Source organism: Amphiura filiformis, chromosome 6, assembly GCF_039555335.1.
Source record: "Amphiura filiformis chromosome 6, Afil_fr2py, whole genome shotgun sequence".
In the NCBI taxonomy this organism is placed as follows: domain Eukaryota; kingdom Metazoa; phylum Echinodermata; class Ophiuroidea; order Amphilepidida; family Amphiuridae; genus Amphiura; species Amphiura filiformis.
In genome coordinates this window covers 74,841,474-74,859,845 of record NC_092633.1, presented here as the reverse complement: position 1 = coordinate 74,859,845, position 18,372 = coordinate 74,841,474, and the positions used below count along the sequence as shown (strand labels likewise).

Sequence of the window (18,372 nt, the reverse complement as noted above, 5' to 3'; positions counted from 1 at the left end):
GAAACGTGCTTTTTATTGATCTGCAACACCTACCTCCTCATGAAGTGGATAGCAATTGCCATGTGAGCACTTGCCAATGGACAGGTAGATAGTGTGGTACATGGCAATCGCTATCCCTGTGTTAAGCTGGATATTGGGGATCAATGACAAGTGTTGGTCACAGTAGAAACATATGTTTTACTGATGCGAAAACACCCACCTTAAGAGGTGGATAGCAATTGTCATGTGAACACTTGCCAATGGACAGGTAGATAGTGTGGTACATGGTAATCGCTATCCCTGTGTTAAGCTGGATATTGGGGATCAATGACAAGTGTTGGTCACAGTAGAAACATACGTTTTACTGATGCACAAAACACCCACCTGAAGAGGTGGATAGCAATTGCCATGTGAGCACTTGCCAATGGACAGGTAGATAGTGTGGTACATGGTAATCGCTATCCCTGTGTTAAGCTGGATATTGGGGATCAATGACAAGTGTTGGTCACAGTAGAAACATACGTTTTACTGATGCACAAAACACCCACCTCATGAAGTGGATAGCAATTGCCATGTGAACACTTGCCAATGGACAGGTAGATAGTGTGGTACATGGTAATCGTTATCACTGTGTTGAGCTGGATGTTGGGGATCAATGACAAATGCTGGTTGCAGTAGAAACATGTTTTACACTGATTCACAAACACACTTCGAGGAATAGATAGTGGTTGCAGGTGGATGGTAGTTTTCCATGTGAGTACATGGTATTCTACAAGTGGAAAGTGATTGCTGTGTGGGCAATGGCTGTCCACCTGTGGAGATGGATGTTGCAGATCAATGACTAGTTATTGGAAAGAGACTCTGCCACAACCCTATCCACAAGCAATCTGAGGTGCTACTGTCAGTACTCTGCACCTCTGAACACTGCCTCATTTCATGAAACTCAGATCACTTGTGACCATGAATGAAAAAAGTGGCACATGTGGCACTTTATACCTTAGTCTCGCAACCCCATATGTGCTTGGTGTAACCACCCATGGGTTGGGAAGCCCCCAGACTCTAAACTCAATGGCTGCCCACCTGTGGAGATGGATGTTGCAGATCAATGACTAGCTTTCGGAAAGAGCCTCTGCCACAACCCTATCACAAGCAATCTGAGGTGCTACTGTCAGCACTCTGTACCTCTGAACACTGCCTCATTTCATGAAACTTAGATAACTTGTGACCATGAGTCAAAAAAGTGGCACATGTGGCACTTGATTCCGTAGTCTCACAACCCCATCTGTGTTTGCTGTAACCAGCCACTGGTTGAGAAGCCCCGGACTCTAAACTCAATGTATGCACATCACCCAAGGCTTTGTACTTTTATGCAAGAGTTATTAGAAGTGCACTGTGTTGTACGAAATACTGGCACTGGATCTGGGCAGTATGCTGCAGCCGACTCAGTGGCATGCTTGATTAACCAACATCTTGCTTTAGGTTCACTTGTGAGTGGTCCAGTGGCTGAAGATTTATGACTCAATTATTGGCAGTCTCTTTAATTATTGATTGCTTGAAAATCTTCCACAAGAGTGGCATTCCCAAGATTGAATAAATTATCCTTTCACAAGGTAATGCCTTAGCTAGAATTTGAATAAATTGTTACGTTAAACCAGGCTGGTTAAACATTGCCCATCCTAGCCAGGGTTGCAGTGATACTGTAGTTCAAAATATGTGCTGTTATAGCCTTGATTTCAGAATTTGATCTACAATTTTGCTCTGTTAGCATTTTCATCAATGATTATTTATGAAATTTTACTGACATCGATCGGTTAAAGTCCTTGTTAAAAAAAGTTGCTATAACCACTAACAAAATGTACTGCATAAACAAATATAAGATACATTCACAATACTGACATGATGAGTTAGAACCCAAGAGTACCAACTCCGCCATATTTGCATGTTGCTCATGGGGAGCAAATAGTGTATTTGCGGATAATTTTGCTATGCACCAGGATCACTTTGATTCAAAGTGCATTGTTGTTGCATGCGCTGCATACCTGTAACACTCAAGCTTAAAAATGCATATTATTATTCAATTTCTTGCAGAAAAACACAGGAAGAACATTATTTGCCTGCCATGAGCGACAAAAAAAAGCAGATTTACTGTTTTATCCACAGTGCAATTTTGAGTCGCTTCTCTTGAGTATAATCTCTTTGGAATTAATAGGAATATGACTGACAATTTGAGACCTGCATTGAGTGATTACATATGTGTGAAATGAAGCATGTGTGTTTACTCCATAAATATCCAGGCTGCTAGAAATAGCATTGGAATCAAATAGATTAATTCAAATACTTGACTTTGAACTTCGCATTGTCAACATAGATTGGAAAAGAGTTACCAGTAAATACATATTTCCTGCTTGATTTGATGCAAAGATGAAATATGATCACAAAGGGAAAGATAATTTTAGATTGACTGGGTTAAAAATGGCTGAAGCTGTTCATGATATGATTATGAATATGCAGTTTGTTGTTCTGCAGAATTTTTCCTTATAATGCCATTTATTTCGAAATGCATATTCGTGAGCACTTTAACTCTTTTCAAGCTTGTTAAATACATTAGTTTTCAGTGAAATAGTAAAATACTGAGTAATTAAAAATTCTGTAAACTGTATGTCCATTTAATTTGTTTAACATGCTCATTGCATATTAATTTCAAGAAAATGCATTTCTAACTAACTCAAGAACCACTGACCATGAAATTATAAATCGGTATTACTGATATTATTTATACCAACTGAGATGAAGCAACTAACAGATAAAGGCAAGAAGAGGAAGTTTTGTTTCCTGTAGAACATGCAAGGTTGAAGTTCACATAGTCTGGACCTAAATCTTTTATTTTGTGTCAACATAACATTGACAACATTTTTATGTAGAAATGTTTTAAAAAGAGGATAAAATACCTGCAGTAGTTCAAGTTTGGATTTGACATGACATAAAGAATGCTGACTGGTGTGATGTTGCATTTTGTGAATTTGAATTTTCTTTTCATCTGGTTTTTAATAACTTGAATTTAAAACAAGACTACACAAACTGAGTGAAAACGAAACAACAATACCATACCAAAATTAGGACCCTCACATTCCAGACCCACACAGTCACAGTTCATCAATGTATGGTTTTGAATGTATCATATATGTATGCATATATGTCACTTTAGACAAGACTTTGAAAATATTACTTTAATTAATAAATTGTGATTTAATGTGCACTTCAACAATTCTTACATATAGGCCTACATTGTATTAGAATCATTTTGCTTCAACAAGGGCGTAACCATAGCACAGCTCCTCTCAGCATCTAAATTGTAATTATCACATAACAGATTCCCTTTGGTGGGATCAGGCAAGCAAAGTGAAGTGCCTTACCCAAGTGCACAACACATTGGAGCTGCAGGGATTCGAACCCACGACCACAAACTGACGCATGAGTCAAAGCCTTGACATGTTGGATGTGTAGGACAGATTGTATCCTGTGTCCCATATGACATCATCTATGTAGCTCAGAGAGAGCAAAACTGGGGATCAAAATGAACCCAAAAATATTAGACCAAGAGCATTTATAGTTTGTTAAAGAATCATTAATATCTTCTAATAGGCTCTATACCCTGTAAGGATAAAGTTTGAGGGTTAGGATTAGGGTTAAATGGTAGGGTTTATGGGTTAATGTTAGGTTGCAGAGGGTATTACATTGATTCCTCCTCTAAAATTACAATGGAACATGGGACTCTGTGTATGAGACTGTGAGAGGATAAAGTTTCAGCTTCATTGGTTTGGAAAACCCTGTATCAGGATCCAAAAACTTCCTGTTGAAAATGTGTGATTCCTAGTCGTTATTTACACTGTTGTTGGTACTGTTAGCCACACCTGTAATAGCTGTTTATATCTTATTCCACCACCGATGAAAATTGGATAGTATTGCATGACAACACTAGGAAATTTCCAACTAGACATTGCAGTGTGACACTTGTTACTGGCAGTTTAACTAACAGCAAATTAGTTTTTGCATATTGCATCAGAGGTTAGTACTTTATGAGTTAGATTCCATGGTATGTACATACATAATAAACCTCAGAAATCTGAGATGGAAAATCTAGGAGAAAAGTAAATCCCACAAAATTTCCCCCATGGCTATTGGATTCTTTGCCCACTTTCATGTGCAGTAAATGTCAAATACGAGAGCCTCTGGTTTGATGTTAAATTTGTTGTGGACATTACTCATGCCACGTGAAGTATGGGCAACCATCTTTGGAGACACGCATTGATTTCATCACATTTTTCAGATTTTGCGGGCTCAGGTGTTTTTTTAACACTTTCCATGTAAAGATCTAGGAGATGCACTTCAAATTACTGCTTCATAAAAAGCATAAAAAATGATGCAGTTTTCAAGATGTTGTCAACCCATTGGGATACATATTCTCTCCTACTTTTAGAGCAAGTATCTGTAATTGATAGATTGCATATTAGGGTTGTTGCCATGGGAACATATCATTTCCATTATTTTGAAACCTTACTCAGGATCTCAAGTTGCATTGAAACCTTTTGGTTTGGCTTCCGATTGAGCCCGTATAAATGAAACATTAACAGTTTAGATATTTACGAGATAGAAATTCAATTGACAAGATTCGTCCTCGGATCATTGAAAAAACAATGCCTTTTTTATGGAATCCGAATTGTCTATAAGTATAAAGGGACTGCTCATCAAAATGGCAAAATGTTGGCATTCAACATTTTTTGAACAAACAATTTCATGGTCCTCTTCCTATTGCATTTGTTATTGCATTTCCCCTGATTTCTCAAGTTTCTTCATAAAAAGTACCTTGAAAAAATGTATTTCCCCCTAAACATTTGAAAATATTGTTAAGAAAACTAAATGATCAGATATTACACCCATTAGAAGCCCCCAGTCCTTAATAGCATGCAGCCTTGGCATTATGATGGATATAATTTATGTATCATTTTGTGCTATTTGAGGTTGTTGATTGAGTTATTTTTGGGTTTCTCTTCAAGGAAAATGTGTTCAACTTGGCTGTCTATAAAACTTGAACCTGTTACAATGTGACACAGGTGGCATGACAACTCGTTAACGAAGAGGCATGAATTATTACAGAAAGAAAACTACATCATGTTTGTTTTACAATGTTTGCTGTGTGTCAGGGATGGTAATATTTATGAGTTACAGTTGAGGTGTGATCAAGTGAAATTCCACAAACCTCAATTTGTTCAACATAATTCAGTTTTTCATATTGCTCAATTTGCTGGTTACAGTATGCTGACAATCCAATTCCAAAATTGGGTTTTGACGTACGAGATGATCACATGATGCTAAAAAAGAAGAAATTACAAAAATGATGACTAGTGCCAAAGTGTACATTTTCACACTACGTTTATTTTTTGCATTTTTGGCACTTTAAGCAGCTACTGTGAAATAACATGGTGTGAGACTATTCCTCCTGTGTATGCGCTATGTCTGTATGCTTGACAGTGTAAGCAAGCTCAAAATCACAAACCTCTCTCACACTCCTTGAGTTGATTACTCATTTGAGTTACTTCTAAAAGTTGAGTGATTTTTTGAAAGAATTTTTCATGGCAATTGTTGCCAAAACCCATTTGGTGTGACACTGATCAGTAAAAATGAGAGATATATACGGTATATATTTATATATATAATGTTAACTAAAGTATCGTCTAAAGCAGGCTTCCTCAAATAGATTTGTTGAATAAAAAAAACCTGCAAAGCGCCACTCAATGGCTGCTTGAAGTCGCTGGGGAGTCCGAGGGGTTTCCCCCTCTGAAGCTATTGATTTTTTTAAATTTGAGGTGCAAATGACGCCATTTGGTGCAATATTTTGTACTATTTTAGCCTGTCTTTACAAGAATAACATGGGAATCGCATTGTTTATTTATTTTTTTTAAATCTAAACGGCGCCGCGCGCCATTCGGGAAGCCATGCCGCGCCACATGTGGTGCGCGCGCCGCTATTTGCGGAGCCCTGGTCTAAAGGAAGAGCCACTGAACCAGGCTTGTTTTGAAATGCATTGCATGCTTATTCCAAATGTGCTGAAATCAGGCAACAAAGCTAGTATGAAAGTAGGATATCTGTGTTCAGGGTAGGTGAATACATGACAGTACAGATGTGCAAAATCTGAAAATTCTTGAAAAAGTTTTTGATTTTGAAGTTTCCCATTTGTCAACGTTCATTACGTTCCTTGCTTCATCAGTTCAGTGATGGGATTTGACCACATTATCCCAAGTAGGCCAGGGTAGTCTGCCGAAACTGTCAAAAACTTAACTGTTGTATGTTTCTTCAAATTTGAAAAGCCTATTCAGGGGCAATGCGCTTTTTGCATATTTTAAATTGATAATCTAATTTAGTGAAACATAACCTTTTGAAAATAAAAAAAATGTGCAAAAATTTGCATTTCGCAATTAATTGGTTTTACCGTACCCAGTAGTCCTGGTAGCAGTAATATCCTCAGCTCTCAAGAGGAATATTCATATAGTGCTAAAAGCAAAACACATCAAATGGATAGCCCATAGCTGTATGGAGGCAGGATGATGTTGCCATGGAAACAGAGGTGTATGAAACCTCTGGGGTTTTTGAATTGGGTTGCTGATGTTGCTCGGTGAGGAGATGCGAAGCACGCTTGTTTTTGCCGGTTTCAAGCAAAGATTGGCCCATAGATAACTGTTTGGGGTGTGTTTACCTATCTTCATATGCTTCATGTAAAAAAACAAGGAATTATTATTTGTAAACCAAAGAATTTGGTGGAAAATAACATAATACTATCTGTAGAAGTGTGTAGCATAAGCCTTTGGGTTGTTTTTCATAATAAGTGAACAACATTTTTTAACTGCTATTGTTGATGTTTTTGTGGTAAAATGGATCCTGCACCACAATAAATGTATTCATGTATAGTCGTATACTAACAGTGCATAATATCATTTTGAGGAAGTTAACTGAGTAAATATACACAAGATCATTGGCAGATTCTCAGCACATGTGCAAGATGTAAAAAATTGTTAAATGTTTATGTTAGTATTGGCAATGTGACATGTGTTTGACGATTGCAAATACATCAAATACTAATTCTGTATGCTGCATTATTCGAATAATCATTATGAAATTTAATAACCTATAGCTGAGCTTAAGCCCCCCCCCCCTAAAAAACAACTTTGGTTTCTTCATATGTATACACCCTGTGGAAGATAGGGTCAGATTTTATTAAAGGTCATAGCCAAAACACATCTAAGGGTATTTAGCTCAATAAAATAAATAAATAGGCTAATTTAATAGGATTGCATTGGCATTGCTTCATTCATAAAACAGTGTGAAGAAACTGATTAAAAATGTTTTCAATTTCTAAAGAAAAACAAAACATTTTCCTGAATTTCCAAAATTTATATGGTTGGTGTTCTTTTGTACAGCAAAAACACTTTTTCCAGATTTTCAAAATTGGAGTCGGTCAATGGAGGACAACAAAACAGTTTTTGATAGCAGGGTGATTAAATCACCTGAGAGCCAGCACATTGAAGATACAGCATTTGGCCAGTAATCGGTTTCTTGTATCGTATTTGCTGTTATTTGCAGGATTTTATTTTTGTGAATGAATGTGCATATAAACTTTAAAATAATAATATGCAAAAATGTTTGTATAGTAAAGTAGCACTATCCTTGATTTAGATTATGTGAAAATGCAACTTGGGAGTTTCCCAAAGCTTGTATTATAAACGAACAAATACTGCCGTGAAATAACAGCGACTTAATTATGAAGAAATTATCCCAAGAAGTAGATATATTGCTTATCTTGTAATGCATGTGTGTCTATAAGATGTAATAATTGCAATGAGCCGCTTGGGAATGATGAAGTTATTGATTTGAGAATTGTAAAAATTATTTGGATTTCAATTTGCAGGATTATTGTCAGGAGTAAGGTCATTTTTAGTATATGACAAGGGTTTATCTTCCATCGCTATAAAGGCTGATGTATACCACACTCTCGGGATGAAATTGAAATTTACTATGTGATAATAACGATCAGTGACAAAATAAGTGTTGCTGTTGGTTTACACAGATGAGATAACCAGAAATCTATGGTGTTTTCCATCCCTGAGTTCATAGAAATCCAGTCATGATATCATGGCTGCAATGTGAACTTGTGGGGTATACATTGGGCATAACATAGTGTAGATGAAGGTTGTTAGCATAAATAGAATATTTGCAATTGATTGCGTGTAAATGAGTCATTCGGATGCATCAGATTTGTTTATTATGCCTTTTGTGGAAGAAGTGGAAAGAGTTTACATAGGGAAACCCATTGACCTTCTCATCCTTTGCAAAAATAAATGGTCTGTTTTATCGATAAACTCTGGTGCCAATCCAAAGGCACAAGATTGATTTCTGCATCGTTTGTGTCTATCTGTCTACTTTTCTATCCACGTCAGCATCACATCATCATTTATAATAATTATACTTGTCCCTCACAGATTATTAAGGCCCCCAACAGTGGCATAGCTGGCAAAGCAAGAACTTTTTCAGAGTGGGCAAGGGGGGAGCAAGGCAACTTTCAACAGGCAAAATTTGACGAAAATAGTCAAAAATGGGCTAAAAAAGTACAAAAAAGGCCTATAAATTTTAAACGGCCAGTGTCCCACAGGGGTGCATGAGGCCCCTCCTTATTTACGCCACTGAACCCTGTATATTAACCAAAATGCAGGAAGAGAATTATTATAGTCCATAAATGTTTTAGGGTTTTCGTTTGTTTATTTCTTTATTCTTATTCAGTTCAGAATACAGTAAGCTAAAAGAAAGACTGTTGATGGTTTGTTTAGCTCACTGTTTTGTGTACATCCTATTAAATGTAAATGATAACTTCACCATGGCAAAAGAGAGCAAGTGTGTTTTTCATGAGGATAGTGTGCAATTGGTTTGTGGTTTGATCATTAGATCCTTGAGAATGAGAGGTTGCCAATATGAAATGCTCTCTGGCAGTCTGTTTCAAGACAATTTGAGGGAAAAAACTTGATTCAAATACTCACAGTATGCTATACACTATTATTAATTTAAAGAATAAAATTCATCTAATTTTTGAGTTCTGACTGAGCTGCTATTATAGCATTCTGTGCAAGTCCAGTAAATTGTGCATAAAAATGAAATTTGGCATAATGCTTTGTGTATTGGTTTAGCATGTTTAGGGTTCCATGTAAGCTGAAACAGACTTTAGGTACTGGTTTCTGCTGTGTGTACAATGTGCCTGTTGTGTGGCTGCAGGCATGCAAGTTAAATTTTCACACTCCAGTAATTTTTACTCTGTACAAATAAACTATGTTAAAAATGTTGAAGCAATGAGAACAATTTCTCCGATCTGATGAAAATTATGGACAAAATTATTGTTTATTTTCTTTATTTCGGTGATTTGTTGAAATAAAATATGTTGAAGTAAAACAAATTTTAGCGAAATTTTCTTATTTTTACTCTGCAACTCTTGACCTTAGATTGAGGATAACTCTTACAAAGAGTACCTCTGTTTATGCCAATCCATCAAGGACACAGTTCATTAATGTAAGTGAGACTGAACTTCTGAACTGAATGTGCCCTTTGTGGGTATGATATCTCATACCTAGGTCAATAAAAGAGTGCAAATTTAATAGGGCAATACTGGACTTTGACAGGGGAGATGAAAGTATTTTGGTTTCCCATGCCAAGGACTATCTCCCACATGGGTTTTAGTGTGACACAGAAATAGCATCAATTCACATTGTGACAGCTCACAGTTCACAAAGATCTTCACACAGGCGTACATAAACTGGCATACTGTATGCATGCTTATGACAGTGCATGCTGTTTATTGATATGGGGCTTGGCATGCACACAATAGGAGCAATTGCAGTAAATAAATGAGCCTAACTTGAAATTTGTGTGGAATTCATCATACACGAAACTTGTAATTGATGGAAATTATGGCAGCTAAATTTTCACATGGGTATTTACTGTCTGCAAAGTTTTGATAGCTATAATTTGACACTCTGCTAAAGGCGCATACTTTCAGTCATTGCATTGTCATTTTATACATCTGAGAGTTGTCCGAATTTAGCTTGGTTTGGTAGCAGCTACACAATCACGTCAATGTCAACAAGACTGGTAGCGGCAAACCAAACCCTGAACTATTACTGACTAGTCCACTTTGTGTGTTGAGTGCATGGATACTTCGACTCAGTCTGCCGGAGCAACCAACGGAAATACATACAACCCGAGGGCATGCAGTCACACTCTAGTTTGATGGTGATTGTGAAAGAGAATTGGAATGGGGCTAGCCGCACTACACAATGCAAGTTGAGAAAAGTACCTAGTGAATTGAACTAGTCTATAATTCCAAGATCTTTGTTTCGGTGAAACTTTCTCATATGACTGTACCGTGGAGGCAACACCTCTTTGTGAGCGGAAGAGTACTGGGGTTGGCAAGTCATGAGATATCATTGATGAGGGGGAGTATGTAACCAGAGGATCAGTCAGTCCCCCATATGTTTGTGGTGAATCAACACTTTGGAACTTTGGGACAAATATCTCCATCACTGAAGGGGCAGATTGTTTTCTCACAGCAGTATCACATTCACAGTCAATTATGACAGCTGATTGAGATTGTGAATGGGCAGGGTTGGACTAGCTGCATGACTACCATAACATGTACAAATGCTCCTGCAAGCAACAGCTGAGTCAGGCGTGTTTTGTGTGTATTTAAACTGATTTTTAAATTTAAGACCGTTGCGTGGATCTATAGTAAGGAATTACACAGATGAAATATAGTTGGTACTGATAGCTTTGCTAATTACTGTGTGTACAACTTCAGAATTCTATATTTACCTTGTGGGCCAACTTTTATGGAATACTTCGTATTTATTTCTCGACATACCAAGTGGAATTACGGTTTTATCTCCAGCAAGCTTACCTGTTCTATAGTGGATTTGAGAATGTATTTGTGCAGTTCTTTTGGAATTTAATAGCAAGTGACAAAGTCAGTTTGATATAAATGCACGATAACTCTGTCCGGCACAATGGGTAGTGTACGCAAGAGTTTGAAAGCAACTTGTATTTGTTGTGTGGCCCCTGCAACTCATACAGCCAGTGAATGGGTGAGTAAAAGTCTGAAGTTGTAAACATTTATAAGGGGTACAAAATTGTTTTGCCATTAGAACCACTCTATTCAAAATCTATTTATATCATTAACGAGTGCAAGTAACATTTTCTGCAAGTGATATAATCCCACTGTTGTCCGTGGTAACTGCTCACATAGTTAAATCGGAATTAATGGTTTCTGAATTTGACAGCCGCACTTGCTCAAAATTTAAAGTTCTGTGAGAATAAAAGTATGTATCTTAACCTTCACATTGAAATCTGAATTTTGATAAATATTAATGCAAGCGTCAATTTGAAGCTTGAACCTACCCACCTCAAGCCTCGACATATCGATGTCGATTCGATGTCAATGATTGAGGTCATACTTTTGTTTACCTCAATCATCGGCATTGAATCCATGTTGATAATATGCCGAGGCTTGAGGTGGGTAGGTTCAAGCTTCAAATTGACACTTGCATAAATGTGTTCAGGTAGAAAATCACTGATTGGCCCTACCCTAATGATGACAAGAGCTACGGTACAAACGACTGTCAAGTATCCGATGAGATCCAATTGCGTAATCATCCTAACATACAGGCTATGGGCACAAAATATTGGCTGTCCAAGGTAAACACCCATGGCGTGCTATCCAACAGGATCATGGTTCAAGAACTGACCAGGGGAAGGCATCTTTTATCTCCATGGATTCTCATTCAAGATTTTAAAACTTTTTTATTTCATTTTGTTTTTAAACTTTATTTATCAATTAAAAGGGCATTTCGTGATCCACAGCCTCATCCCCCACTTTTCTAAAAAAAAGTTGAGATTTTTATATCACTGGAATACTCTGGCTACATAATGTTTATGTACAAAATATTTCTTGCAGATTAATTCGTTTAGCAAAGATATCATGAAATTTGAATTTCGTTCTGGTGCACCAGAACGAAATTACAACGTATTGTCTATGGAGCAGTGTAATACACATAATCATGCATAACTCGCATAAGCATAAAATCGGAATCAACTGAAATTTTGGGAATATGCTTTTTTCGTGGATATGTACTGAAAAATTTCATAAAAAGAGGATGCTAGGATAACGAAATACTCCTAAAGAGAAATAAATAAAATATTTATTTGAGTGCATTTTAAATTTTAGGAAATTAATGAGTGTTGTGACTCTAGTTCATTCTTCTGTTGGATAAAATGTTGTTTTGTTGTAGTATAGTGCAAGACAACACAAGTATCGTCAGAAATTAGCCCAAAAAAGGATAAAACTGTTTGAAAGCAGTGTTTCAAAATTTAATTGAAACACAAAATTTGTCAGTTTAAAGATTTTCATTCTTTTCTTTTTTAAACATTTGTGAGTACTAAATAAATATAAAGAGAACACTCAAATTACAAAATCAGCTGCAGTTACAACCTTACTACATGCATCGCTGTATGCATGGTATGGAAGCACATGGCCCAGCTGGCTGGCCAGCAAGGATGAGCATGCTCTGACGGTATAGTAAATCTCACATCGCCAGTCTAGACCCCAAAGAGATGCAACTATTTTTAAGCAGGGATGTTTTTATCAGAATTTTTTCCCTTTCTCCAATTAATCGAAATGTTTGGTTCAAGAATTTCAATTTGATAATAAAATTCAACATATTATATGACATAATAGTAGAGTCTGTAAACATTTTCTCTGCACTTTATGGTTCTGCTTTCCTTCAGTGAAAATAAAAATTATCAAAATTACATTCTTTAACAGTATTTCTTATTTTTGTATGAAGGTGTATAAAAACAGTTCTGCGGGGCAACGACAGCCTGTTGATAAAGCAGTGCATCAAATAGGTTTTCTCATACTTAAAGGTTTATTAAAAAAATATAATTAAATCACAAAGTGGAATACACTCATCGCTGCGTGTACGTATTTTCCATAAATTATTTTCAGAAAGTAAAATTTGAAATATTTTTTTGCAAATTATGATTACAAAAATCAATGTTTTGTATGCATGAGGCATCTCATGTAGGGAGGGTTAACATATTGATATCGCAATATGGAGCTAGTGAAAATCTGGGCCTCTTTGTCAATCGTCCCGATGTATTTAAGCTCCCCCGTCACAATCTTACTGTATACATACGTGAGCATAATGTGTACATATTGTCCATCTTACGAAGACTATTAGAGGTCGAAGAGACAGGAGGGCACGAGGATTCTGTGATAGAAGAATTGGTTGACGGACAAGACGCATGTATTGGTGCAGATGTGACTGACAGGAAATTTATTCACGGAGGTACTAAATACAAGGAGTAGTGGCGGTGTGAGAGTGCTTGTGCATAACCGGTGCGTCTAAGGAGCAGAATTTTGTAGTATAGTTTGTAGTCATTGCACATGGGGTATGTTACGTGGCTAGTGTGTATGTTTTATACGTATTTGAACCCTTTGGGTCTGCATCGGAGGAGCAAAATCATGTAGTACATTCTTTATTTAGCAGGCATCCATCAGACATGGGGTACTACTGACGTGGTTTTGTTATAACAGTGAGAGGAGCGTATTTTGCATAAACTGTTGTTGATCAATGTAGAGTAAGTACTCGGAGGCACATGGCGTGCAACTATTGTGAGAATGTGTGTTGTTGTGGTTACGTGGATTATAGACTCGTTCTTTAAATTGTTATTTTGCTTTAATAGAAGACTAAAGTGATTTGAATGTCGGGGGTTATTATGCTGATGAATTTAATGATGATGAAAATTATTGTGCGGACAAAAAACAAATTAACATGGTAGATTAGCTTGTAGAAAAAAAAGAAATAATTTATAAGTAAACTAGTTTTTGTTTGTTATTTAATGTTAATTACGATCATGAAACATTTTCAATAAAAATGTTTTAAAAATTGTTATTCACAAAAAAATTGTATGCGCAGAAAAGGTTAGTGGAGTTCATTGAGGACTGAATGTATTACAGAGGCTTTGTGAACACAATGAGTCTCTCATGTGTAAAATTAGAACAATACTATGAGCTCAGGGTTACTGGGCTATGTGATCCCTTTTGTGTCACGGTGAAGGAGAAAAAATTGGTTAATTTTATGCAGGATTTTATGCCATTGTCTGGGAGATTTCTGTTGTGTTTGTAACTTTGTAATGGTTGCCTGATTTGGTAAATTGTATTAGATTTAGTCTTAATCTGTGTTTGTAAGAGTTGTAAATGTGAATACGTGCTTGACCCCAATCTGGGTTTTGTAAAGAAAATGTGCCTATAACCTGAAAATACAGTAAAAAACACAATTTTAGCAGTTTGTATCCTGTTTTGATTTGTGGTACATTTTCCAAATTTGACAATAATTTAACTTCAATGACTGTGTTTATTAAGACATTTCTTACACGTATGGCCCCTATGTTTTTGTAAAGTATGTAGTTCATCAAATTTTTGTTTGTTATCCTTGATTTATGGAATGATAATCCGATTCAAAATTAAAAAGCTGTAATAATGAATTTGTTCTCATTTGAGTACTTTCAATTTTGGGCAAAATTTATTAAAAATAATATTAGAAATGAATTAATTTTTTAATTGCTACCTGATCGCACTTGCTGGGGGAGATGTCATCAAATTTGAACTTGTTTTATTTATTTAATATTAACTTTAACTCTCTGAAGTAGGCATGTTCATCGCCACTTTTTATGCCTCCACCGGAGGTATTATGTTTCCTGGTTGTCCGTCCGTCCGTCCGTCCATCTGTCCGTCCGTCCGTCCGTCCGAGCTTGCGGGTCCAATTTCTCGGAACTGGCAAGATGTAAAGTGATGCAATTTGGTGGAGGGATGGTCATTGGCGGTCTTCACATTCCAGTAGGTTTGGTTAGTGGTTCAAGGTCACTCAAGGTCATCTAGGGGTCATCTGAGGTCAAATTAGCAAAAACCGTCATATGGGCCAACTGGTAAGATGTATAGTGATGCAATTTGGTGGAGGGATGGTCATTGGCGGTCTTCAAATTCCAGTAGGTGTGGTTAGTGGGTCAAGGTCACCCAAGGTCATCTAGGGGTCATCTGAGGTCAAATTAGCAAAACCGCCATATGGGCATGAGTACTGTAAACATGGGCATGAACCTTGGTGGGTACTGTAAACATTTAGAACCACATTTTTTGAAGGTCATTTTGGGGTCATCCAAGGTCACCCACAGGTCATCTGAGGTCAAATAACTTAAAACTGTCGTATGGGCATGAAACTTGGTGGGTACAATAAACATTTAGAGTCAAATTTTTGGACGGCCATTTTGGGGTCATCCGGGGTCACCCAGGGGCATCTGAGGTCAAATAACTTCAATCTGTCGAATGGGCATGAAACTTGGTGGGTACAGTCAACATTTAAAGTTTAATTTTTGGAAGGTCATTTTGGGGTCATCCAAGGTCATCTAGGGGTCAGCTGAGGTCAAATTAGTAAATACTGTCATATGGGCATGATACTTGGTGGGTACATTCAACATTTAGAGCCAAATTTTTGGAAGGTCATTTTGGGGTCACAAGGGGTCATCTGAGGTCAATTTAGTAAAACTTGGTGGGTACATTCAACATTTAGAGCCAAATTTTTGGAAGGTCATTTCGGGTTGAAATTGCGCCAGTTCAACTGATACGCCTCAAGGTGGAGGTATTGCGGCCGACGCTTATGCGTCGAGAACCGCGCAAGTCGAGAACCGCTCTAGTTCAATATCATATACCGTAAAACCTCGTCTACAAGCATATAGAGTGCTTTTGATGAAAGCTAACTTAATCAAGGCGCCATCATTTGACAGCATTATAACTTTGTGGAGTTTGAGCAAATAAAGTACCGCTAAAAGCGTATGCAAACAAGTACTATTGTAAAACCAATCTATTGTATTGGCATATTTACGGCTGCCTCGTATTAATTTAGCTTTCATAAAAAACACTCTATATGCTTATAGATGAGGTTTTATGGTATATCGGCAGCAAATTTATCGCAATAAAGCTTAAAAACATTTTATTTGACCAAGTTTCTGTTTCGAAAAAAAAACCCATGAAAGTGCTGTTAAATGTGCTTTTATTTGACTTACTTTATGTCAAGTTTTGCCGAAAAACGTGTTGGCAGCAAGTTGAAAAGCCTCATAGCTTAAATATGAAATGAAAATATTCTCGATTGAAAAAAGAAAAGCTGCATTGCGGATTGGCATTCGGCAATGGCCACCGCCAATCTGTGCATCTAAAGACACATTTTTACAATAAAAATATCGTGGCCTGTCAAACTATTATCGCGATTACGATAATGCAAATTTATCACGATAGACGATAATGACATTATCGTGAACATGCTTACTCTGAAGGGTGTTTGGCTATACGGAAGTGAAGAAGAAAAAAGATGAAGTGAAAGTTGCTTTATCCAGACAGGTTTTGAACCAAGGACCATCTGGTGCAAGGTTAATAAATTGATATATGATATAAAGAAAATGTAAAACATACAGCATCAGCCTAAGTAATGTACCCACAGAATCATAGAATTCTTGAGGATTGGCGTGCTCCAGAAATCCCATTCCTAAGTCAATTCCTGATTGCTTCACGGTGCACACCCGTGACTCAATTGAAGCCTGGTATCCTTGAGTTTCACAATTCCTGATGACATCAGCTCTCGAATTACAACCAGAAGCTTATGTGACCCATCCAGTGGCGGGCCGAATTGAGCCATATTCATAACCTCATTAGGCCCTTCACAATTAATTCTTAGTTTCCTGTTTCATGGTTGAAAACCAGGGATGAGGCGACTTTTAATTATTAATTATTAATATCTTTTATTTTCTTTATTTTAAAATAAGTGGTCGCAACCTACATCAAGCCATTTTGACAAGGAGCATGCATTTAATTATTTTACTACTATGTTTGATTTTATACATAAGTAATGGTACAATTGGGTTCTATGTTTATTCATCATTATAGATGATATGATCAAAGTCAGAATGTAGCAAATGGTAGTTATTAAAAGTTATTTTTAAAGAGAAAATCCAAAATATAAATAAAATAATTAAATATTTTGCAGTTCTCTACTTTGGACGCGGGCGGGAAACAGGAAACTAAGAATCAATTGTAATTGGCCTTAATATACGCGAAACCTGTGATCCAATTAAAAGAAATTGATTGCCTGACCGCGCACTAATTGCGAGGTCATTACCGTATTCGCCTGAGTATAGTCCCACGCTTGAGTATAGTCCCACCCCCATTTTTCGATTTTTTTCTTTTTTTTTTAAGTTTTTTTTCCCCGGTTTTGGAGTGTCCCTGGACCTAGACCTAGATGCTAGGATCATTCATGGTTGACCTAAAAAAAAAAAAAAAAAAAAAAAAATTTCAAGATATTTTGTATTTTTAATATGAAAATTGATACTTTGTTTTCATGTCATACTCTATTAATGATTTCAAAATGCATTGAATTTCATGCGTGTATAAAGCTAAGCATTATTGCAACGCACGCGCCTACGCGATGCCGCCGCGTTTCTGTGATTGGTAGCTCTTGTTGTCGGCGCGAATGTTAAATTCGCCTGGTCAATTTTTTGTAGGGTAGGTTACAACAATAATTAAAACTGGTTATATTTTAACAACGTTTTATGGCATAAAATAACATAAAATGATATTTTGATTTGTTCAAATTATTAAATACGACGGTAATGAATGACAATAATAACTTTGCGCCATCTATTTTGAGTTCATTGTGTGAAATTGTCGGGTTTTGTTTTAGGCCTCTGTATTTATTTATGTAAATACCCGAGCCCAAAAGAAAACCCTCCGATTTCACACAATGACCTCAAAATAGATGGTGCACAGTTATTATTGTCTAATTAAATATAATTAAACCATGCAAGGTCATAGGTTAGCTCAACACTCAAAAATCACAAAATGTATTGTTCACGTGGCAGTAGCATGCAAGAAACACTCGAGGTTTACTCTGTGAAATCCCCTAAAATTCCCTAAAAATCATGTGAGGTCAAAATACAATATAAATGATAAATATAAGTACGGAAAGGTCACCTGAGGTCAACTAAGTATAGATTGTGTGATATTATATGAAACTTGGTAGAAATGATCAGCATTATGTGCCACGACCACAAGCGATCATAAAGGTACAGTAATTTCGAAGTATTTATCATGAAACCTGACAAGCATATGTCTCCTGTATATGTACTGTCAGGGGAATATGCAACTTATTAGTTTGTTGACTGTTTGATTTGTTATTTGTTTTTTGTTTTCTTATTAATTAA

General features: G+C 36.6%; 1 protein-coding gene across 7 annotated transcripts in view; it reads left to right on the top strand.

Annotated features, from left to right (window-relative positions):
* LOC140156026 (disks large homolog 1-like) overlaps window positions 1-18,372 on the top strand; it is a 194,889-nt gene that overhangs the window by 66,954 nt on the left and 109,563 nt on the right. Inside the window, exon 1 of one of the 7 annotated variants that reach the window (XM_072179127.1) lies at window positions 11,012-11,153. The exons of the other annotated variants lie outside the window; for them this stretch is intronic. Within the exon in view, the coding sequence (XP_072035228.1) occupies window positions 11,076-11,153 (78 nt within the window). The 5' untranslated portion in view covers window positions 11,012-11,075. Of the gene's footprint in view, window positions 1-11,011; window positions 11,154-18,372 lie in introns of those variants that run through there. 7 annotated transcript variants of the gene reach the window in all.